The following is a 24,487-nucleotide window of genomic DNA, read 5'->3' as shown; positions in this document are numbered from 1 at the left end:
AAAAGAAACATAACAATATTAATAACACTTTTATTTGTTTAAATTAGTATATTTGTTGTTTAATCTAACATTTGTTAAATGAGAAAAAAAATAGTTTTTTTTTTCGCCTTCCCCAAATCTAAAACTTTATCAAAAAGTTGTATGCTCAACAGTGATGTTTACCAGCATTTTTACTATAACACAGAGATTCTTGGAACCAAGTGAAACACAGTATTACTACTCATGCATAAATAATTTTCCTGAAAAGTCCTTTAATTATACATATGTATAATATATATTTAAAAAGTTAAGAGATATTTTTAATTAATTATAGTTAATACATCATATATGTCGTAGACTTCATAAAAAATGCCTCATAATACAAACGATCATATAAGATATCTAAAAAGCTAAATATCTAAATTTTTTTAAGTTCCAGAACAAATTACAAAATCATCTGAAAATCATGATTGACATCTAAAAACTTTCAATAGAAATAAAGTTACTCAAGCAAAAAAAGCACTACAATAACTGACAAAATATTGATTCCATAAGCTATATATCCTTTCCATAATTTAAAAGCTTTTTAATGTTGATCAATCTTGTGTAATTTGGTATTAAAATTTTACAAATATTATTTAATTTTTCTTAAAAAAAGTTAAAAATGCACATTCTAATGTCATGTTTTTATGCAAAATGCTACCTACATAACAATATGCTCAAAATTATATTAACCGATAAAATTTAATGCGTGTACATTATAAACATAAATATTCCTTGGATGCACACATATGTACATCAAAAGAATAAATATTTCAATTTTGAAACACCTATACAAATGCCAAGTTTCTCCCTTTTTACAAAAACTGCAATGTTCCTCTGAAACTTCTGAAAGACAAAATGGCGTCACACTACGAAGTAGTTGTCATCATCACATTAAATATTAAGTATTTTTACGATCCTTTCATTTAGGCCCTGCAGTAGAGCATGATGTTTTCACCTGATGCAACAAGACTAATTTGGAAAAAAAAAAAAAAGGAGAGGTCTGATACTGATGATTTCTGATTAGAAAATACTGTAAGAAATGTGATGTATATAATGCAGCAATATTTCGATGAAATCATGCCAAAAATCTGATTAGAAAAGTCACAAGTTATTTATTACATTACCTAAAAGGGAAAAACCACATCTTTGCTTTTAAGATTTTAAAACTCATTGAAATAATTTTAAACTCTAGTTAATAAAAGTAATATAAATATTTTTTTTCACATTACTGAAGCCTTCAATTTATAATGAAAAGTTATTATTTATTAAATTTTATACCATCAGTCATCAATCTCAGACAGAGGAAAACAAAAAGTTCATTGTTAGTCACTGATTTCAAATACAACAGAACAAAATGTATACTGGCCACCAGAAAACACATGGCCTGAACTCTCTTATTGGTCACTGATGATCATTGCAGCACATAAAGTTAACTTATATGCAAAAATTTTTTAATCAATCATCTGTAAGCCTCCCTCTTTCCCCCCCAAAAAAATCTGCCAAACCATACCAAGTAAATCTTTAGATTTATAAAAATACTTAATAGATGCATCATGAATACACAGTGTATATAAATGAAAAAACTTTGTAGTGTAGTTTAGCCTTTAGGAAGACAACTTATATATTGAAAGACTGGATAGCTGTGATCTGGAGTGCTTAGTTATGTTATGCCAAAAATAGGAACTAGTTTACAGGATGAGAAGAAAGTTTGTTGATATTTGCCTTATTAGAAAACATCAGACTGCTATAATTAGAATTTAAGACTTACGGCCTCGCTGCTAAGTCTACATTTATCATATGTGCTCTGTAGCACATATGATAAATGTAGTCAGACTGAATTTTTTTTTTTTTTTTTTTTTTTTTTTTCTGTGGTGTAAAATAACTTTTAGCAAACTGAAGCACCTTATAAAACTATCTTTAACAATTACATTATTAATCATATGTTTTTGTCATAAAACATATGCAGAACAATATTTTAATTTTTTATAAATGCAAATATCTTCATTTTTTTTTAAATTTTTTTTGTAAAAGGTACACGTGCAAGTTTCATAAATGGAGGAATACTGCACAAAAAAAGGGTACAGTTCCGTATCTCCCATTCTACTGGGCCAATTGACAAAATTCAAATTCTAATACAGTCAAAAGTCGTTAATTCGGACACCCATAATCCGGACCTCAAAGCTAAAATCTTTCTGCGCATGCGCCGCATTGGCACAGGCGTTTTATGCGTGCGCGTAAGACCTTGACTACTGCGCATATGCGTGTGCGCAAGTGCAGAATACGTTTTCGCCTGCTCGTTTAATGTATAACAGACGGTGTAAGCTAAAATTATCTAATTATCTATTTCAGTTTCAGTTAATGTTGATGATTGCATTGTTCCTTAATCTTCGAATTGGATACGGCTTATTATTTTTTGCAGACTGTAAGAGCAATTTAATAAAAGTAAACCTGAACTTTCGATTATGTCAAATAGAATTTCCGATGCTGGAACTTCCAAAGGATCTACAAAACGAAAGTATGTTTTGATGTCTAACAAACAAAAAGTGGAATTGCTGCAAAAAATGGATAAAGACATGAAGAATGTGACAGAGAGGTTAGTGAAAACGAAAAAATTTCGATTGACAAGTTAGTCGGTATTCTCGGCACAGCAATTAGCGGGACTTGAACAGCGGAACTTTGTAACTGAACAAGAAATTATGTCTGTTTATAGAATTAAAGAGAAAGTATTATCACATAAAATGAAGCAACTTAAACAACTTACATTGAAAGAAATTTTTAATAAAGTAAACAAATAAATATTAAGCTTTTTTTTTTTTTTTTTTTTTTTTTTGTAAATTTTGATACCCTTTAGATCATAATTGTTCTTTATTTCATAAATTAAAGTTTCATATTTTTAATTTTAGAATTTCTGCATGCCATCTTACGAGATTTAAACTGATGATCTATAATCCGGAATCGCCGAAGTCCCGACGAGTCCGGATTAACGACTTTTGACTGTATAGATATTTTGATACAAAATTGGACTTTTTCTGAAATGGCATGCCAAACGTTTTCCACATTTCTATTCCAAGACTCAAATTATGCCTAAATATTAAATTTCGTAAAATTTAGTTCAAAATTTATGGAGAAATTAAAAAATTTTGTTTGCTACGTTTTTTTCAGTTTGTGCCAAGAATAGTTCACTTGGCAAACTTCTTAATTTATAGCAACATATTTTCCTTTCCTTTTTTTTTCATTGTAAAGGAGCGGGGAAAAAAGTCATTCATTATTTCAAACAATTTTAACAAAGTGCATAAATCATATTTGGCGTTATTGTTGCTTATAACAAATATGCCAAATTTCAAAACGCAACAACGTATATCCTAGGTAATTTTGAACAAAAAACTAATTTTTTTGTAGTTAAACTTAGAAATACATCTATTTTAAGATGATGGTAAACATTTTAGAGGTTATAATTCAAAATGTTTTTGAAAAATTCATAAAAATTATTTAAAAATACAAATTGCAAAATTAAATCATAAAAAAAGGGCGAATTTTATTTGGAATGAATCTATATTTTGAATTCTGAGAGAAGTAATCAAGTAAGTTTAATAAAAAAAAAGAGATAATAAATATATATCATATTCAATTGACATTGAGGAGCTAAAATTTTGAGAGCTAATTTTTTAAAAATTACTTCCATGATTTTTACAAAACTTGGGAGTTTGGCATAATTCGAGTTGTTGAATGAAAATATGGAAAAATACATATATTTGAATAATACTATATATAAATGTAATACATGTCCTATCTTTCAAGACATGAAAAATGCAATTTGAATTTCGTCAATCGACCCAGTAAAACAGGAAATATAGAACTGCCCCCCTTTTTTAGAGCAGTATACATTAGGATGGAGCGAAAATGAAAGTTGAATAAGTTCTGTACTGACTAGTATATCCCCCTGTGAATTTTTCAAAATTTTTCCATTTCATCTTCATTTTCCATACAACCTTGAAATTTAGCAATTTTGTAGAAATACGGAGAAATCTTGAAAATTATCGAATGAAAATGCACTACTTTTCAAAAGTTGGGCATTGACTAATGTATGTCATGAATTTTTAAAAAAATTTTCTACTTAATCTTCATTAGGGTTTGTACGTATTTCTGCACGTGACATTTAAGCACTTTTAAGGACCACCAATGGAATTTAAGGACTTTAAGAAACTTAAAAAGATGTATCAGCAAATGGGAACTACATAAACTAATTACCTATACCTGAACTTCTCATTTCCTCATGTACTTGCTCAGCCCAGAGGTTTATGTACATTTTGTCAAGTGACATACGTTAAATTAAGAAATTTTAAAAAAATAGAGAAATATTTAGAATTTAATAAGGCACTGATCAATAAAATTAATGGCAGAATTTTTAGAATTTAGCACAGGCTCTGAGCAACAGAATTTAGGACCATAAAGATTGCACCAGATGGCAAAATGTCTCATGCTAGTCTTGCGTATAGTGCACTGGAAAATATAAGATGAATTTAAAAATTGCCAATTTTCCAGTTTCTTTTTTAACAGAAAAATTAATTTCTACAGATACCTGGATAGCTTAATATGGACAATAGAATTCTTTGAGTTTACATAAGTAGCATTGATCCATCTGCCACCTTGAAGAAGATATATGCTCTAGCATGGTTTAATATTAAATGCATTTTAACCATTAAGGATGCTTCCATTAAGCTACGGCATATTCTTTTGTTCTCCCAGTATCTTATCTCAGTGATAATCTAAAAGCCATCGGTGATGGTACAATTCAGTGAAATGGCTGCACTGCATATCCAAAGGAATCTACTAGTAACTGTGCTTGCAAATGAACAGAAACTCATGCGACAATTAGGTATGCAAAGACTTTTTGCAAGACCACTGTCAAAGGCCCATCCTAACCAGTATGCAACACTACACTGAAATCATCGACTTGCAGCATTGTGAGGTTACAAAACCACTCCTTACATTCTTATGAGCAAAGATTTGAAACAGTGTATTGAGAAAGGTTCCCCAATTCTTCCAAGCAGTTTTCAGTTTGCATGCCATACTCAGGTGGTTGAGAGGTGCGTTAAAGCTCTTGCGGAGGTTTACGGATAAATATGCAGGGCTTAGATATGAAGATGGAGTAATCAAAGCAAAAATTCTGGACAGATTAATCACGCCATTTCGGCAACATCTGAATTCACAGTCACGAAGTAAAGACTGAGGACACAGTCCCCAAAATGTAGCTGGTTGGGATGGGCACAGGTGGAACTCGCTATGCCACCTTTGCCTTGTGATCTCCGAGTTTGAAAGCCTTCCGGGTGTTTGGCCCTACTGTTACCTGTCATCTCTAAATGGTTTATTGAACCGTCCAGTTGCATTTTTGTTAAGTCCTACAACAGCATTATTAATTTGTTTAAAATTAAATTTATTAAAAATTCTAAACTGTACCATACCACTGAAAATTTTCAAGACTCTTGAGAAGAATGAAAATGAAGCAGAAAAATTCTGAAAAAATTCGCAAATGATATATATTAGTCAATACACAACTAGTTGTGTATTGCACATTTTCATCCAATAACTTTTCAAAAATTTCATGATTTTCTGCTTCATTCTTTGTACATATTGTTCCTGTTTTTTACAATGAAATGTTTAATAAATCAATGCTGCTCTTTACAAAATGTATTAAAAGTTCAATATTTTACACATATGCATGTACTAAATGATAACATAGTTTATAGCTAATTTAAATTGGAATAACAGAAATCACATTTTGCTACATATTAATTTATTCAAAAAATGTCACGAGTACATAGCATGTTTTTTACAGATTTACAACTAAAACAAAACAAAGCAATATATATATATATATATATATCTTCATTAACTTGGCACACATCTGAAGTTCTCAGAGACAAATAATTAAGCGCTTTCAAAACCTGACAGTCATCTTGAAAAACCTAAGCATAAGGGGAAAAAATTCATTTGATTAGCAGCCTACCCTAATAAAAATTTAGATTTTATACTGCACATTAACATTACTAAGATTCAAAACTTCAGCTACTTGGCACTAGAACCACATGATGTTAGACTCATTTATTTTACACAAAGGTAACAATTATACAGGGCCTTAAAGATAATATATTTATTTATTTAGGCTTAAAATAAATAAAAGGCAAGAAAATCAAGATTATAATCTTAAATACAGGCAAAAGTCGTTAATTCGGACACCCATAATCCGGAATGATTTATAATCCGGACCTCAAAGCTTCAAACTTTCTGCGCATGCGTAGCGTTGATGCATGCGCGTAAGGCCTTTACGGCTGAGAATATGATTGTGCGCGTGCGCAAAATACGTCTACGAGTGCGCGTTTAATGTATAACGGACAGTATAAGCTAAGCTAAAATTATTTAATTATGTATTTCAGTTAATGTTGCAGATTGTGTTGTTCCTTAATCTTCGAATTGGATCCGGCTTATTATTTTTTGCAGACTGTTAGAGCAATTTTATAAAAGTAAGCTTGAACTTTCGATTATGTCAAATAGAATTTCTGATATATATTTATTAATATGTAAATGATCTACAAAGCGAAAGTATGTTTCGAAGTTCATTAAACAAAAAGTGGAATTGCTACAAAAAATGGATAAAGGCATATCCTTTGTTTATCTTTAACAGCGCGGCGCGGAGCCGTGCAATGAATTGGAAGTTGATCTGTCAGCACTATCCTTATCTTCAGGGCAGATGTTTTTATTTTATTTGGCTTATAATTCCTTATTAAATGTAGTATTTCATATCGATGTACTCCATCTTTGATATGATTTAAATCAAATTCCTCGTCATTATAATTCGCTTCCGATAGCGAAGAAAGTGACAGAGGTTATTGAAAACGAAAAAATTTCAATTGACAAATTAGTCGGTATTCTCGACACAGCAATTATAGGACTTGAACAGCGGAACTTTGTAACTGAACAAGAAATTATGTCTGTTTAAAGAATTAAAGAGAATGTATTATCACATTAAAAAACGAAGCAACTTAAACAACTTACATTAAAAGAAATGTTTAATAAAGTAAACAAATAAATATTAAGCTTTTTTTTTTGTAAATTTTGATACCCTTTAGATCATAATTGTTCTTTATTTCATAAATTACGGTTTCATATTTTTAATTTTATAATTTCTGTATGCCATCTTACCAGATTTAAACTGATGATCTAGAATCCGGAAAAATCGATAACCTGGAATCGCCCAAGTCCCGGCGAGTCCATCAAAAATCATATAATAACGTTCTTTTGACTGTAATATCTGAATTTCCTGCTGACTGAATTTCCTGCTGAGCTACAGATCAAGACTCCTCAGTTTGACTTCTGAGGCTGACATGTTTTAAAATTAATATTACTAACTTTCACTAATTCTGAAACGAAATTTACTCATTAAAAAGCAGCAACACAAAAAATAACGCAACCAAAAAATTTTATAAGAAGAAATTTTTAGTTTTTGTTTTCATTATATTTATTCACAAATTTACATTATATTCATAATTATATTCAACATGTAAAACATTCAGATATTTAGCATACCAAGCAACACATTCAAAATATTTTCAGAACACCTTTTCTTTCAAATGAAATACATTTAGCATATTACAGAAATTTATGATATGTATGCACTATGAAATCAAAAATTAATTAGAAACATGTATAAAGTACAAAACGCAAATACAAAAACAAATTTTCCCCCCCTAAAATAACTAAATTTAAACTTTTATTTAAAAACTCATAAAATGATTGTACTAAAAGAAAAAGAGAAAAACTTTACCAAACAATTTAATGGGAACAAGAGATTAAATAATTATCTAAGAAATTCATCTACAATTTTATATTATGAATAATAAATGCTTGTAGGGTACCCAGATAAATATATAAACATAATGACTTATACTTTTGGCAATGCAATTTGATTATTCAACTGCATTTTTTTAACAATTTCAGTAATTTTATTATTTGTAATATAAAACTGGGGATTAATTTTATAATGAGAATAATTTAATCTACTGTTCCCAGTAAATTACATGAAAAATTATTTTTCACCTTTTAATTCCTTCATGATTTGATTTTATGAGTTTAATTTTTTTATTACAAGGGCTATCCCCCCCAAAAAAGGTCTCCTATTTTTTGGGGATGTAGAGAAAGTTTTAATACAATGGCAACACTGTTGTGAGTGGCGCCTTATCCGCTACCACATAAGCACGCAGGCACTTCGCTCGGATGCTCAGACATGGCTTGGCAGCCATTCGATATGGAGCTCCCGATAAAGACTGCCAAGTGCGAGTGCGCGCAGTTATTTGATTTTTGAATGCAAAAGGCGTTTAACCGTTTGAAATTCACCCCCTATTGACAGAAGTGTATGGACAGTGATGCATGGATGTCAAAAACGTTCGCAAGTGGTGTAGAGAGTTTACAGCCGGTCGTACTGAAATTCATGACGAAGAAATGAGCGGGAGGCCGTCAATTGCCGACGAGACAATCGCGAAAGGAACTCATGTGTAAAGATCGGAGGATCACTCTGGATGCTCTCTGCATTTTGGTTCCTGAGGTTTCCAGAAGCACCATCATCAGGATTTTAACGGAAAAGTTGCAATATCGGAAGGTGTGTGCAAGATGGGTGCCGCGTATGCTGATAGAAGACCACAAACGGCAATGGGTTGATTCTTCTGAAGATTCAACTGTTGATTCAACGCTTCCTGAAGGGCATGGCGGCAAGCTGGTATGACATGGGCATTGTAAAACTGCCACAGTGTCCACAAAAATGCATCGACCAAAATGGGCAATTATGTTGAAAAATAAAGCATTCTTCAATCTTTAAAGTGATGTAGCAATTATAGAAAATAAACAGTTCTTTGTATATCTAAAAATTTAGGAGACCTTTTTTTTGGGGGATTGCCCTCGTATATATATTTTCATTTTTTTTAGTTTTTAAGACACATTATAAATCAAATTATTTAATGGAATTTTTTTATTTTTTTTAAATAATAAATAAGTGCTCTTTTACTTTGAGTAATTCTTTTATGTTACATGGTTCAAAAATACAGTGATGTTACCAAAAAAAAAGAATTTCAGTGTTTGCATGTATTTTTGCATTACGGAAACTAAGAACTTTTACAGACTTCAAAATGGCATCAAGAAAAAAATTAAGGGCCTATCAACAAATGGGAACTGACTGAATTTACGTAATTACCTGTGCAACCAACTTCACTTTTGTAATACCATTTTAAGAATAAAACAGATGTAGAATGCATTATTACCAAATATAATCTAACATTTTAACATAACTCTGAAACAAGCAGAATTAAATTCTTTTATAAAACTTATCAAGTAATAAACATTAAATTAGGAATATAAGTTCTTGAATGTTTATTTTTAACACTTTTTAATAGTCACACATATTTTAAAGGAGATTTACATTATACCCATTAAAAAGTTTTTAAAATATTCATTAAAAAGCACCATTAAAATACTAATTGAAGGAAATTTTTCAGTTTAAAACAGCAGATAATTACACATATAATTTATTACAGATGTTTTAAAAGCCATAAGAGGAAAAATACATTAAAAGCTACAAAATATCCATAATTGTAAACTGTATGCCTTTTTAATTTGCAAATGTCCTGAATATTATTAAATAAAGTAGTGGAAGAGAAATGGAAATCAATACCTCTGGAAATTTTACAAAAAGCCCTCCCATCATGAAAATCATGATGCATACTTAAAATTTAGAAAAAAGTCGATCAGATCTAACAGTTAAAAAAATACTCTTTACACATTACTTGAATGGTCTTGTAATTATTCTAAAAATATAAATACCCTCTATAGTGACAAACTGGCACATTTTTGCCACCTTATTAGAAACTGAGAATCAAAAAATAATAAAATAATCTTATTCATAGGATCGTAAAATCAGAGCACTTTTCGTAAAATTTAACACAACTTTTAAATATTCTAAGCTAAATTCTAAATTAATTCTAATTTTTTAGCTCTATAGCTGGGGCTGTTCAAAGTAATATGCAAATACCCTCCACAGATTGAAATCATTCTAATGCCAGGAAACCGTTTCAGAATATATCCCCCTTTTTTCAATAGTGTCTTGTTTGAACAGAAAGTATAGTTACTACTTAATTATCATACACTATACATTGCCAATGATATATCATGAGACTGCTGAAGACGTGATGTTCTAAATTTTGTCAGTCTTGTTATTTGCTAACTTAATGTGACTATTACGAATCGTAATTTATTATGTTCGGTATGTTCAAAGTCCTATTCATTTTGCAGAAATCTACAGCTGCATTATGACATTACATACTTCAAAATCGGAGGGATTAGTTTCTACCAGGGCTGTGTAGTCGGGCAGATTTTGGGGTAAAAGAAGTCGAAACTGGAATCTCTAAAAACAGGCTCTAAACACATGTTTTGTGTTTTATTCCATTATTCCTTATAAAAGTTTCAAATTTCCCCGATGTGAACTGAGGACCATTGTCACTCAATACTACTAAAGGCAGTCCGTATCTTGAAAAACAGTCTGTCAAACATTCAATTGTCTGAAAGGAATTTGTTGACTTTAAGGTATACATTTCTAGCCATTTAGAATGTATGTCAATGATAATCAAGAACATTCATTCAAAAATAGGGCCTTCAAAATCTACGTGAATGCGTTCCCAAGGCGCACTTGGATACTCCCAGTGATGGACCCTTGCCCTGACTGGATCTGATTTGAACTTAATACAACCGAAACAGTTCCTAGAAATTTCTTCAATATCATGACTAATTATCTTCCAAAAGATGTAGGATCTGGCAATTGCCTTCATTTTAACAATTCCTAAATGCCCTTGGTGTAAATCTTCGAGAATTTTAACTCGTAGTTTTTTCGGAACAACTACCCTCTGACCACTCATTATACAGTCATCTTGTAAGGTGTACTCTGCTTCCCTACCTTCCAAACTTTCTCTAGATTTTAATTTCATATAAAGACTATTTAATTCTTCATCAGCTTGCATTTCCCGAGCTATCTCCCTAGCTGTTACCAAAAGAGTTTCAATTTGGGAGAGTTGGAATATTTCAACATCATCCTTAATGCTTAAATCTTCGGACTTAAGAGGCAGGCATGACAGGCAGTCAGCATTACTGTGTTCCTTGATGTTTTGATGCACAATATCAGTGCATAATGTAAAAGTCGGCTGGCTGTGAGAAAAGGAAGTCCTCTTTTCGATTTGAAAATAGCCACTAAAGTTTATGATCTGTCACCAGAGAAAATCGTTTCCCCTTTAGATATAGATAAAACTTTTTAACAGCCCAAACAATTGACAGTGCTTCTTTGCCGATTTGGGCGTACTTCTGCTCTGTGTTAGTCAGTGTCCTTGATGCGAATACTATAGGCCTTTCTGTTCCATTAGACAACACATGCGAGAACCCAAGACCTACCGGAGATGCATCAGTAGGTAACGGTAATGTGGGATCATAATGCATTAAAACTCTGTCTGAACAAATTTCCTTTTTAATTTTTTCAAAAGCGATTTGACAGTTTTTTGACCAACTCCATTTAACATCTTTTTTTGTTAAATTATTTAAGAGATGTGCCAAAGTTGCCAAATGAGGGCAAAATTTGGCATAAAAATTCACTAATTCCAAAAAGCTTTTGATGTTTTGGACACCTTTCGGCGTAGGGGCATTAGCAATTGCCGAAATCTTTTCATCCATTTTATGCAATCCATCGGCATCAATTTTATGCCCTAAGAATTTAATCTCATTTTGAAAAAATTTACTTTTATTTAAGTTTAATTTTAGGCCGTGCTCCTTGCATTTTTTGAAAAATATTTCCAATGCTTTTAAATGAGACTGATCATCCGGTCCTGTCACTCGAGCATCATCCATAAAAATTTTAATTCCTTTGATCTCCTGAATTAATCCCTCAACATAGCACTGCCAAATAGCTGGGGCAGCATTTAATCCGTACATTAAGTGGTGGTGTATTTAATTATGGCAAAGCACACTAGGGCTATCTGCTTAAGGGGAGGGATGCCTTTCGTGGAGGACTTTCTAAGGGAAACTGGCTCGTATACACGTTACACATGGGGAAAACCACGAAAACACCCATGCAGCCAGCCCGTTCGTGGGATTCAAACCTCGGACCGAACTACCAGTGTTCAGCGACTTTACCGCTCGGCCGCTGGTGGGCTTCCATACATTAAGCGTTTACAAATATACAACCCCTTATGCATGTTTATTGTTAAATAATCGTTGGCTCTCCGGATGCACCTTCAGTTGTAGATAAGCATGACTGAAATCAAGTTTCGAGAAATTTTTACCTCCATTAAGGGCATGAAAATATTTCTTCAAGTTTTGGTAATGGATGCTGTGGCACTTCCAAATTAGGATTCAGAGTCACAGAATAATCAGCACAAAGCCTAATGGAACCATCAGATTTAACAATTAGCACAACTGGTGTTGCCCATTCTGAAGTCTCAACCCTCTCAACGATACCTTCTTTCTCAAGCCGATCAATTTCTGATTCAACTCTATTTTTTAATGCAAAAGGTAACCGGTCGTGACCTACAAAATATTGGTTGAGTATTAGGTTTCAAATTTAGTTTTACTTCGTGATTGTTAATTTCACCTAATTTACCGTCAAAAATTTCCTTATACTCCTCAAGCAATTTTTTTGAATTCAATTCACTAGAATTTTTAATGTTTTGATGGCATTCCAATCGAGATTGATTTTATACAGCCATTCTCAGCCGAAGATTGTGTCCAAATTTTCCTTCACAATGTATAAATTTAAAACCAATTTTTGACCTTGGTATTCAACGTTAACAGGAACATATCCTAAAGGTACCACCATATCAGCCCTGTAAGTTTTAAAAACTAAATTTGTAGGCTAAATCCTTTTATTGGAAATTTTTCTAAATTTATTTATAGACATTACCAAAACTGTTCCCCCAGTATCAAGTTCCATGCTAACTGGTTTGTTTTCAATTTTAACTTGAACCATTATTGGCGGTCTTTTCGGCTCTTCCTCTCTTAACATGTACAAGTCTGGAGCTAAATCCATAGTTGGGGACCTCATTTTTCGAATCATAATCATTATTTGCCTCAACTTTCTTTTGTTTAACCTGTCAGTTTTTCTTAGACAAATAACACGCCCTTTTCAATATGTCCAATTTTTTTTACAAAAGCAGCATTCACTTGTTACAAATCTACAGTTGTTTTTGTTGTGATTTGCTCCTAAGCAACGCGAATAAGTTTCATTTTTACCTTTATTATTCTTAGCAACAAAGTTTTGTTTGTGCGGTTTGGACTCATTTTTCTTGGTTTTAAGTACTTTCAGTTCAACGGAATTTCCTATAATCTCATTTGCACCCTTAACTGCCTTTTACATCGCCAAGGCTATCTTTAATGTTTTCTCTAAATTGATATCATCTTCCTGAAATAATCGATCTAAGATATTACGATCTCGTAGACTGGTAACGAAAACATCCCTTAACATTGTATTTAGCATATCCTCTTTATATTCACAAGGAATCGCTAACTACTAATCCCCCTCATGCTGTTTTCTATTAATAAGCATGTGCCGACTAAGTATTATTAAAGCTTTTGAATTTAAATGATCCTTAAGAACCTTTTTTAGTTTGGTAAAATTTTTATCTCAAGGATTATATGGAGAGAGTAAATTTTTCAACAAATTATACAATTTCGCATTCAAGCTTGAGATCAGAACTTTCCCACGTTTTGCCTCTGGAACATTTTGAATGTCCAAAAAAGCCTCAAATTGTTCTACGAACAAATAAAAAATTTCTACCATTTCATCGAACTTACCAAAAGAAACAGAAATTTGTTTATGTTCCGATTTCACTTGCAATGCGACCATTAAAGCTTCATTCTGCTTTATTAATTCTTCAATTAACTTCTCCATCCTTTCAAAATAAAAATCAAATAACTTTCCTACCTTTTGCAGTTTTCGGGGAATTTCCTAACCCAAGTTTCAGTTTTGCTACTACTTATGCATGTAACCGAGTACGGCGAGTCGAGAACGATTTTCTTTTCACACACCTTCGTCGTCAAAATGTTGTGTCTTTACGGTATGGGTTCAGTGAAGTGCATGACGCAACCAAACAGACTAATTCACGGCACAAACATTTATTTCATAAGACAGCAGCGATGCGCTAGTTACGCAGCTACATTACATTCTCCTCTACTCTCGTTCACAGGGGTTCTCAGGTATAAGAATACTGATACTCTCGAAAATTCATTTATTCATTGAAATAGATTTTGAGAAATATTTTTGGATAATATTGAAAAGGCAAAGGCAAAGCGAGTGAAAATAATGAACCAGGAGCCTTTAGATATAAAAATGAAAAAATACAAACAAGAATCCTACACGACCTCTGAAGAAATGGAGAAATATGATTGTGCTTGCAAGACACCTCTTTTAGAACTTATAAAAATCTATCCAGAAAAGTTAAAAGAAGTAGCCCTAACAATAACAGCTCTTCCTCCTACTCAAGTTAGTGTGGAAAAACTCTTCTCAGCTTTGAAGTTTATCAAATCGGATCTATGGCCCTTCAAAGATCTTGAACCCCCCCAAAGATCTTGCCGAAGCTATACTGTTTCTTAGAAATAACTGCTGCCAGTTTTTCCATTTCATAATAAATGCTAATTAATATAAATAATTTGCTATGCCATCAATTTTTTTTCTACAGCATCTATTACTTCTTTTATATTAAAAAAATACGCTGTAACCCAAGTGTACATGTTTACACAGGGTGCGACAGCATTCATAGTAGGATATTAAAAACACACCATAAGGCAGTAACTGTAACTTATTTATTACGTCTTATGTCAAAATATAGTTAAAGGTATGCCATTTACTAATGTGTAAGTCATTGTCCATTGCGTGAATTACTTTTTGAATACGATGCCCCCTCTGCACAACACATTCATCTAGGCACCGTTGGAAGCTTGCCATAACTCGGCGTAACATATTCCCTGGGACATTGATGACAGCAGTTCTGATGCGATTATTCAACTTGGGAATGGTGGCACAACATGTTCGAAAAACTTCTTGCTTCAGATAGCCCCAAAGGAAAAAGTCTGCACATGAAAGATCAGGTGAGCGAGGCGGCCAGGAAATGTCACCAAAACGGGAAATCACTCTACCTGGAAATGTCTGTCGCAATGGTCCGTCCATTTGGAACATTCCATGACGTCCCAAGTTGAAATGTTTTTGAAATAGACGCTGGGTAGCAATAACAGAGTGGTTATTCTTGAAATAACTTTCAACAGCAAAGGCACGATGCTGTGCATGCCACCGATCCATATCACTGTTGCACTCGAAATGGCAGCTCATTAGTACTCGAATGTGGGATGAGCTAGCGCGCATTCATGCAGTATGTCATTGTACTGCACAAGTCAAATTACACTATGAACCCTGCCGCACCCTGTATATATGTAAGAAAAATAAAGAATACGTAAAAGATTAAACTAGCAGCTTAAAAGTGAATTTCCCTTCTATATTCTAAAAATAGCAACCTCTATTTGCACTGTGTCATTTCAAGAAAAATCTATGTCATATGATTCTTACGTAATTCTGGTGATGTAAATGTTAAATACTCAATAGGTTATGCAAAAAGGCAATAAAAATTTAACAGCTTTATTTGAAATACCCTTTAAATTCTTTTTTATTGGTACAGTCAAAAGTTAAACTCTATGTTATTTTTGAAATCTTCTATACAGTTCGATCACAGGAAATTTCTATCAATTGCCCTTTTTCTTCACAATAAAACATTTCAGGTACACGATATGACATTTGAACAAAATGCATTCCTAATCCAATTTTCATAATTCTTGGGAAAATACATGTTGAAATTATTTATTAATGAAAAATAATGGTGTTTAAGGTCGGATGCTAACTCTTCTTTTATTTTCAAATTATTTTTGATTAGAAAACTTTCTAAAAGTCATAAAATGCTTAATATACAAGTCTTTCATTAATAGCTTTCATTAATTTCACAAATACGTTTTTATCATTGCATTTATTTTATAACTAATGGTAAACAAATTAACACTTTGACCTTATAATCCTAAATTTAATTTATTTCATTTTTCAAAAATGTCATGTAAATATGCTAAACATGCCAACCATAATTCACTAAATAAAAGATTTTGCAATTCAAATTTTGAACGACAGAGGATAATTTGAATTTCTGATCGAAGTTCAGAAAGAGGATTTATTACGATTATAACTATGATAGGAGTTGTTTTCGCCACTAAAGATTGAGATTAGAATTTACACAATCTGGATTAAAAGATGTCTTTTTTGGCAGATATTTTGCAGCTAAATGAAAGAAAGATATCTATTTAATGATATTTTTTAAATAAATCCCAGTATTTTATATTTATTTAGCAGCATACATAAGCAAAAATTATGTGCATTAAATTTCGTGATAGTACGTCATCATAGTGCTAGAATTAGTTTGAGGATTATGCCAGAGAAAATTGCTTGAAATTTGAAAGTATTATTAACTAATAATAAATAAATTTAGAGGGAAGAAGCATCATACTAAAGAACCAATGAACATAACATTCTACAAAATAAGAACAAGGATAAAATAAAATGCACTTACCATGAATTAATGTGTTTTCGAATAGCAGAAACATAAATTTCATACCGCCTTTAACAAGCCGCCACGTAATCACTATCGTATTTACATGACAGCCAGACACACTATCCAGAAAATTTATACTATGGTTCACAAATAAATAAAATCACAAATCCCTACTTCTATCACGCACTGCCATTAAAAATAACTGCCATTAAAAATAATCTCCCAGACCCTCTTTCCACACTTCCAAATACCCACTACCCCTCAACAGGATAGCCACAATCATATTTCCTTTTGCCGAACTTCAATTCAACAACTACCATTTTATCTTTCCCTCCCATCTTCTCAGACACAGAGGCGAACAAACGAGCTCCAGCGAAAGATTTTTCAACGTCAACAGGGTTGCCATAGAACACGCAATCGCGCCAAAAACCAGCGCAGAACACATATCGCCACATTTGGTGAAATTAGGACGTATATTAGAGTTGTACTCTCATTTCATTTCCCACATATTTGACATTCATACTTATCCGCAATTAAGCAATTCTTTTCAATTACACATAAACGTAATAAAAATTTCGGATTTACTTTATATACGGCCATGGGATCCAAATATTAAACAACACTGTTTCACAGAACATAGAATGAAACTACTCCTATAAAGTACAGCAGATATTTTTACAATATACCCCCTTTTCCGATTAAAAAACAGTGATTCGTCTATTAATGACATATCTCATGATCTCTCATTTCCCTCAAACAAAATAATGCGTAATCAAAACTGAAAACTTCTCACATTATTCCCAAAGTCCTAGGTAGTAACCTTTATCGCCTCCAAAATGTCGCCAAACTACCTGTTACCATATTCCAAAGATCAGCCGCACATTAAATTATACATAAAACATTAAAATAAAGCTAATTACTTAAAAATTGAATTACAATAATCAGCAGTATTTTGGCGACTAGTTATATTAAAAGGTTAGCCAAAGTGACCGATTACTATTTTTTTATTTTACTACAAAATAACAAATAAGGCATTTATTAAAAAGAAAAAAAAATTCAAAGATTTTGAGGTAAAATCCTAGTATACGCTACCGCATTGGGATGATTTTGAAAATTGTCGCTAACACCAAAATAACCCATTTACTGCTCATCAAAATGTCGCCACATCCTGTGCATACCATATACAAAGAATATGTATTGTTAAGAAGGAAAACTTCACCGCAACAGGAGTGGTTCCATCCCAATGTAGAGGGAAACAGCTGCGCATGTGCGAAATATCTGTTGCCAAAGTTCAACCAAAAAGTTGCCAAAGTTTCACGTTTATCAAGAGTTCATAAAACGAATATCATTTTAAATTTCTTTAAACTTTATAAGGAAAGGAAAATATTTTTTCACACAAGTAAATTAATTAACAGGTTAAATATTTCGAACAAAAAAAAAGTACGAAAATCTGAGTTTAAATTATCCTGAAAAGTCAAACAGCGTTTCTTATTAACTTGTTCCTCATTTTCCTGTACACATCACAGAAAGATATCTTACTGCCAGGTTCCATCGCCAAATCCCTCGGCAAATTTTTCCCTCCGCTTCCTTCTTTACATAGACATTCTTTGCTGTCTTAACATCTTAACATACACATTCTTTGCCGATTAAACTGATTTTGTTTTATACGAGAATGGGAAGGTATTTTTAGTTCAACATGCACTCGCATGCGAGTCTTTAGATTCTCGAGGTTACTGGAAACCAAAGTTCCTGGAAATTTGCTTCATCTTTCTAAAAGACAATCTGACTGGAGCTGCGGAAAATTGGTTCTATGCCAGCTGCCCGAATGAAGCTCAATACATAATTCACCAAGAATAAATCACTTCCAATGTAGGCAAAAAAACTCACTTTTTTAGGGATATCCATATAAAATTTGCTAATTTTTTGGGTCAATTTTTGAATTCCGTGACTTTTTCCAGTTTTCCAGGTAGCATGGCAAGCTGTTTTGAGATCAAACCCCATTGCTTACTGATCTATTTCTCTTGCAGAATTTCATGCCAGTGATCTTCAGCTTGGAATTCGGAAAATTTCATTGGAATTCATTAATGGCACTATCCACACTTTCATTTTTACATAATATGGGGCTACTTTAAGCTACTTAACAGCTACTGTGCACTAATCAACAAAATAAACTAAAATAAATTAGAATCAATTCAAAAAACAACAATAATGACAGAAATTCATACTAAAAAAACAATGAACATAACATTCTACAAAATAAAAACAAAATAAAATGCACTTACCATATTGAATGCTTCTTTGAACAGCCGAAATATCAAGAGCATACAAAATCCAGCATACATTTGTGTGAATAAAATTTCGCTAGTCACACAACATCTGTGAACTAAAGTGCCACGATTTTGCTATATCACAAGTCTTTCTGCAATTTAAAATTCTGAAGGTAACCATAAAAACTTCCTCCAAAGTTGATTTACTATACGAAAACCACGATCCAAATCTTAAACTCCGCTAACAGCCACATTCTTTATCAGCAAACACTTGCCTGCAAACTAGCACAAGTCTATCAGAAACGCCCCTCTTCGTACGACTTCTCATATCAGCTCCGCATTTCAGACACGCCAAATTCTGCTTCAAAAGTCCTGACTCCCACAGAAATTCCAAAAACACACTTCGATCCACATAATCACTAACGTGAAAAAAAGACTCGTTAACAACTCCAACATCGTACCTTTTAATACTAAATTTACTTTGCACACAATCTAAATTACATGACTGAAATTTTCCCACCACGTCTTTCATTGCAAAATTCCATTTCAAAATGCGCCTGACACGAACCAAGGAGCAAATAAAACCACTGCAGTGAAAGAGTAATACGTCAAAAGGGTTGCCATACAAACAACATCGTCTCCAAAACCATCGCAGTACATGCAATCGTGCCAAAAACCAGCGCAGAACACATATCGCCACATTTGGCGACCTGAGGGCACATATTAGAGTAGTAGTACCTTAATAGCCATTATAAGTTTGTTGGAAGGAAATGTGTATGGTCGAAAGTCGGAGGATGTTTTTTACTCTTATCTTTGTGAATTTATGTGCCAATGCCAGTATATGGATTCAGTTAAGAGTAAACTGAAGGGTACCCTTGTATTTGCGAAGTTATTTCATTCATCGGCAAGTTGTTGTTTCGTTTATGGTAACCTGAGTACTGTCTGTCTACGGTAAGAACACCTCCTGCCACGGTGTCTGGCGGGTGGGGGTCGCTATAGCAACAGGGCTAGTATATTTCAAATAGGGACGAACCAAGGGTTACTTTATTGTCATTTTGTTTTTGGCGACTGTTGGCTGAAGGGAAAAGAGTTTATTATTTGTCTTCTCAGTTTCTTTCCAGCTGCACGCATCTTTTCTTAAGCCTTATATTATTACTACTAGCTATTTTTATTCTCGGTATTATATCTTTTGTACTGGTATTTGTTCAAATTTGCTTCTATTTAGCTTGATTTTCGTAGTGCTTTGTTAACTGCCAATTTTTTTAAATGCCCTTCCAGTTTAAGAAAGGTCAACCTCTAAAGTCTCAGGCACGTCAAATCATGTACAATGTCGCAGAATTTTGCGCTTCGGCGAACTCTTTACTCTTCCTCAAGTTTTGAGGAGAACATCGCAAGCTACTGGAGTATTGGAGTATACAATTAAAAAAATTAAGCGCAAAGTACCAACAACGGGTGAAAATAAACTTCTGAATACGCCTGGAAAGAAACGTAAAAGCCCTGCTAATAAAAAGTGCGAAATTGACGATTTTGACAAATGCGTTATACGGCAGACAATACAAGACTTTTATATCAAAGAAAAGAAAGTGCCATCTGCACAGAAATTACTGCCTGTCTTGAGGCAAAAAATAGACTTCCCGTGGCAAAAAGACACTTTGTGCAAAATTTTGCGTTCAATGAATTTTCGCTGGAAGAAATGCGTTAACAAAAGAAAAATTCTTATCGAAAGACCTCACATTATATTTTGGAGGAACAATTATTTACGCAAAATGAGGAAACTCAGAGCAAGTGGAAGTCACATCGTTTACATGGACGAAACATGGATTGACAGCAATTTAACTTTTAAGAAATGTTGGCAGCATGATACGGTTTTGGGCACGCAGATAACGAACGAGCATTTTACTTGAAACTAAAACAAAATGTGAATATCGGCAAATCATCTTTAAATGCGCCAAGGTGGCATACTGAGAAGTAAATCTTCAAGACACCCCTACGAAAAATAGGTCAGGGCTCATTTCTACGGCAACAGACAGTCGGAGACAAACTGGCGAGAGCTGTTCTTACCATAGACAGACAGACAGTAGTTGAATGTTATAGAAACCCTATTATGACGTAATCGATTGCATGATTGCAGTACATTTTGAATTTTGGGATGTTTTGTAAGGGCTTCGGCTGTGTGTTGGTTTGGAAGTATATTGCTTATTTTGTTTTTTAGACAGTAAAATGGTTGAATGCAAGATTAATTTGAAGTTTCTGTACAATTTGGAATGAAAGGGGAAAAGAGCATTAATTGACTGGTGTGTAACTGAAGGTTTACTCAGTAGCCATTTTCTGGACAGTCCGGAACTACTTGTTATTTTTTACTCTTATTTTTGTGGATTTATGTGGCGACGGCAATATATGGGTTCGAGTCGAGATAATTTTAGGAAGTTTTTGGATGCTGTTAAGGAATTTTATGTGCCACACACTGAAGATGAAGAAATTTCTAAATAAGGTAAGTGGACATTTGCTTTGTGTAGCTGCTTAGATCTTTTTCCTTTTCCATAAGAGATTTTTCCTTTTTTATGTTATTTTATTGTTTGGTTTAAAATGTAGTTTATTGAGATCATGTTTTGTTGTTGTTGTTGTTTGCCCCTACTGTAGAATTGAGTGCTCCTTTGACTTTTTAAGTAAAAATATGTGTGAAATATATTACATGAACAAAGGAAGTGCACAATGCCAAGTTTGTGCAATTCTCTGATGTTTTATGTGAAAACAGGTCGATGTGTACATGGATAAAGTCAAGGGAGTGCGCAAATCTGTGCAATTCTGCGATTTTTTTTAAAGCAAAAATAGGTAAATGTGTACAAAGATACCGAGTTTGTGAAATTCTTTGACTTGTTATTTTGTGTTTATGTAGGGGCGATTTTTGGCACTAAAATCACTGCTACATAAAGCCAAAATAACAATTTAAAGAATTGCACAAACTCGGTTTCCATGTTCCACCAAAAATCGCCAAGGGTTACCCCGTAAATATACTTTTACCAGAGATTCTAGTTCAGATAATTTTAGAAAGTTTTTGGATGATTTGTTAAGGAATTTTGTTTGACTGAAGACAGGGAAATTTTTAAGCAAGGTAAGTGGATATTTTCTCTGTGTAGTACTAAGATGAATTTCCTTTTTTTTTTTTAATTTGATTTAAATGTGGTGCACTAAGATATATTTTTATTGGCTGCTTTTACTTTTTAAGTGAAAATAGATCATTGTGTACATGGATAAAGTCAAAGAAGTGCACAATGCGAAGTTTGCGCAATTCTCTGTGTGTGTTTTTTTTTTTTTTTTATGTGAAAACAGGTCAATGTGTACGTGGATACCGAGCTTGTGCAATTCTTTGACTTGTTATTTTGGCTTTGTGTAGCGGCGATTTTTACGCAAAAATTGATGCTATACAAAGTCAAAATAACAAGTCAAAGAATTGCACGAAGTCAATAACCATATACTGCCAAAAATCACCAAGGGGCACCTGTAAATATATTTTTATCATTTTAAACAGTTTTTGGATGCTGTTAAGGAATTATGCATGTAACAAATGGAAGAGACAGAAATAAACTAAATAAGGCAAGTCGACATTTCCTTTTTGTACTGCGCTGATTAGCTAATCCGCATTTCCATTTTTATGTTATTTCATTATAAAACTTTGAGAGATTAGTTCAGAATAAATTTTTTTAACCTACAACCAGATCTTAGCTTTTCAGCCATTACTCTCAGCTGGGCTGCGTAATAAAACCTTGAAAAGTAAAATGTTAACACAAGTACTGCCTGCAGTGTCACTAGAATACCATTACAAATACGACACTGCTTGCATTATTATATTTGTAGAGGTGGTCACTAGTTATGCTGCCAGGCCACATAATAAGCACAATGGAAAGTTTACTAGTCTCATATACTGGAATGTTTTTACAAAAGGTCATGGCATGAGTTTCAACATCAATATTTCATCATCAGAGTTTCAACATCAATATTTCATCATCAGAGTTTCAACATAAATACTGTCATCAGACCATTTCCTGTTCTTTGGGATCTGTTCCCAGTCTAAAAATTTTTACACTGTGCTTTGCAGTAGCAACAAAATATCAATTCCAGTAATAAAATAATGTAATCTTTACAAAAAGCGAGTTTAGTTTTTATTAATTTTTAACTTTTAGCATTTTTTATCCCAGAATGTTATTATTGTTCTATGTAAAAGGATTTTTTACAGAATCTCAAAAGTACAGTTGAAAGAAATCAGTCCAGTGAGTAGTTTGATTGATTCCACACCTCCTTAGATTCTTTCTGCTTTTCTCCCATCTTTGCACACCACTCTTGATCCATGCCTATTCCAAGCGTATTCGTCAAGGCCATTGTTTGTGAACGGTGCATAGTTAAAAGAGAATGAGAATTATTCTGATCTTATCCCTTAAAGGAGTGGTTTTGCCTATCTCTATGAACTAGAAATTTGATAAATATTAAATTTTAACACAAGAAACGTAAAAAGCAGGAAAAACTAATCAGTCCATAACTGATGTATATCACAAAAACTTGCAAAGCACGAGTTACATTACAATCATTTGCGAATTTTTAATTTGGAAAAAGGGTCAAGTGCAGAATCGCCCACTAATTTGCTTGGCGTTTTGTAAGAACTGTATTTTTGTCAATTTTCCTTTACTTTTTAAGTGAAAATAGGTTGATGTGTACATGGATAAAGTCGAGGGAGTGCGCAATGACATTTTTGTGCAATTCTGGGATGTTTTTTGAAGTGAAAATAGGGCGATGTGTACATGGATGTACAATTCTTAAAAACGCGCCAAGTAGTGGGTGATTCTGCACTTTCCCCGGGAAAAATAATGCGTCAAAACATTCAAGACGTTTCAATTCAAATTTCAGTTTGCAATGAAAGTCTTACATTAAGGCAGGCTACATTTAAGGTCTTTGTTGTATATTTTTAAAAATTTTAAGAAAGCAATTTTATCTACAAAAACAAAACGAATGCATTTGAAACTCAAAACACTACAAACTATCTAACCGCCTACACATCTTCATATCTTTATATGAACACTTAATATATCATTTATGTATTGTCTTGATAAAATACCAATTTCTTATCACAAAAAGTAGAACACTGAATCCTGACTGACCTATAACAAGATTAAAACACCGGTGCAAATTATACATACAAATATCATCACGCTTCAGTGAGAAAACCATTGATGCCAATTTTACATTTTTGACTCCTGCAAACAAGTTATGCCATGACACATTCTGAAAAAAAGATTAAACATAAATAAATATCAATTTCAATTTAGCAGCATGATTTCAATTATAATTTTATTATTTCTAACTTTATTTAATATATTATTGATTTTTTTATAAATAATAACTGTTTCTTTTTCATTATTTTATTGTTTCATTTCATCAAAACCAAAACATCGAAATCTTTCTGTTATTTTGAATCAAAATATGTTATAATCAGAGTATGAAATAAATATGTCATAAATATAAACACTTACAGTTTATAAATGT

At 32.7% G+C, this 24,487-nt stretch overlaps 1 protein-coding gene across 1 annotated transcript in view; it reads right to left on the bottom strand.

Annotated features, from left to right (window-relative positions):
- LOC146994360 (zinc finger Y-chromosomal protein-like) overlaps positions 1 to 24,195 on the bottom strand; it is a 58,309-nt gene extending 34,114 nt beyond the window's left edge. Inside the window, exons 1-2 of the mRNA XM_085826345.1 lie at positions 18,968 to 24,195; positions 7,225 to 7,442 (exon numbers count right to left, since the gene is read on the bottom strand). Of these exons, the coding sequence (XP_085682471.1) occupies positions 7,225 to 7,306 (82 nt within the window). The 5' untranslated portion in view covers positions 7,307 to 7,442; positions 18,968 to 24,195. The remainder of the gene's footprint in view (positions 1 to 7,224; positions 7,443 to 18,967) is intronic.
- Positions 24,196 to 24,487: the final 292 nt, after the last annotated feature.

This window comes from Stegodyphus dumicola, chromosome 11, assembly GCF_044657685.1.
Source record: "Stegodyphus dumicola isolate Sdum_Otavi_A_Nest chromosome 11, ASM4465768v1".
Taxonomy (NCBI): domain Eukaryota; kingdom Metazoa; phylum Arthropoda; class Arachnida; order Araneae; family Eresidae; genus Stegodyphus; species Stegodyphus dumicola.
The sequence above is the reverse complement of the archived record's forward strand: the minus strand, read 5'-3'. Positions and strand labels throughout refer to the sequence as shown.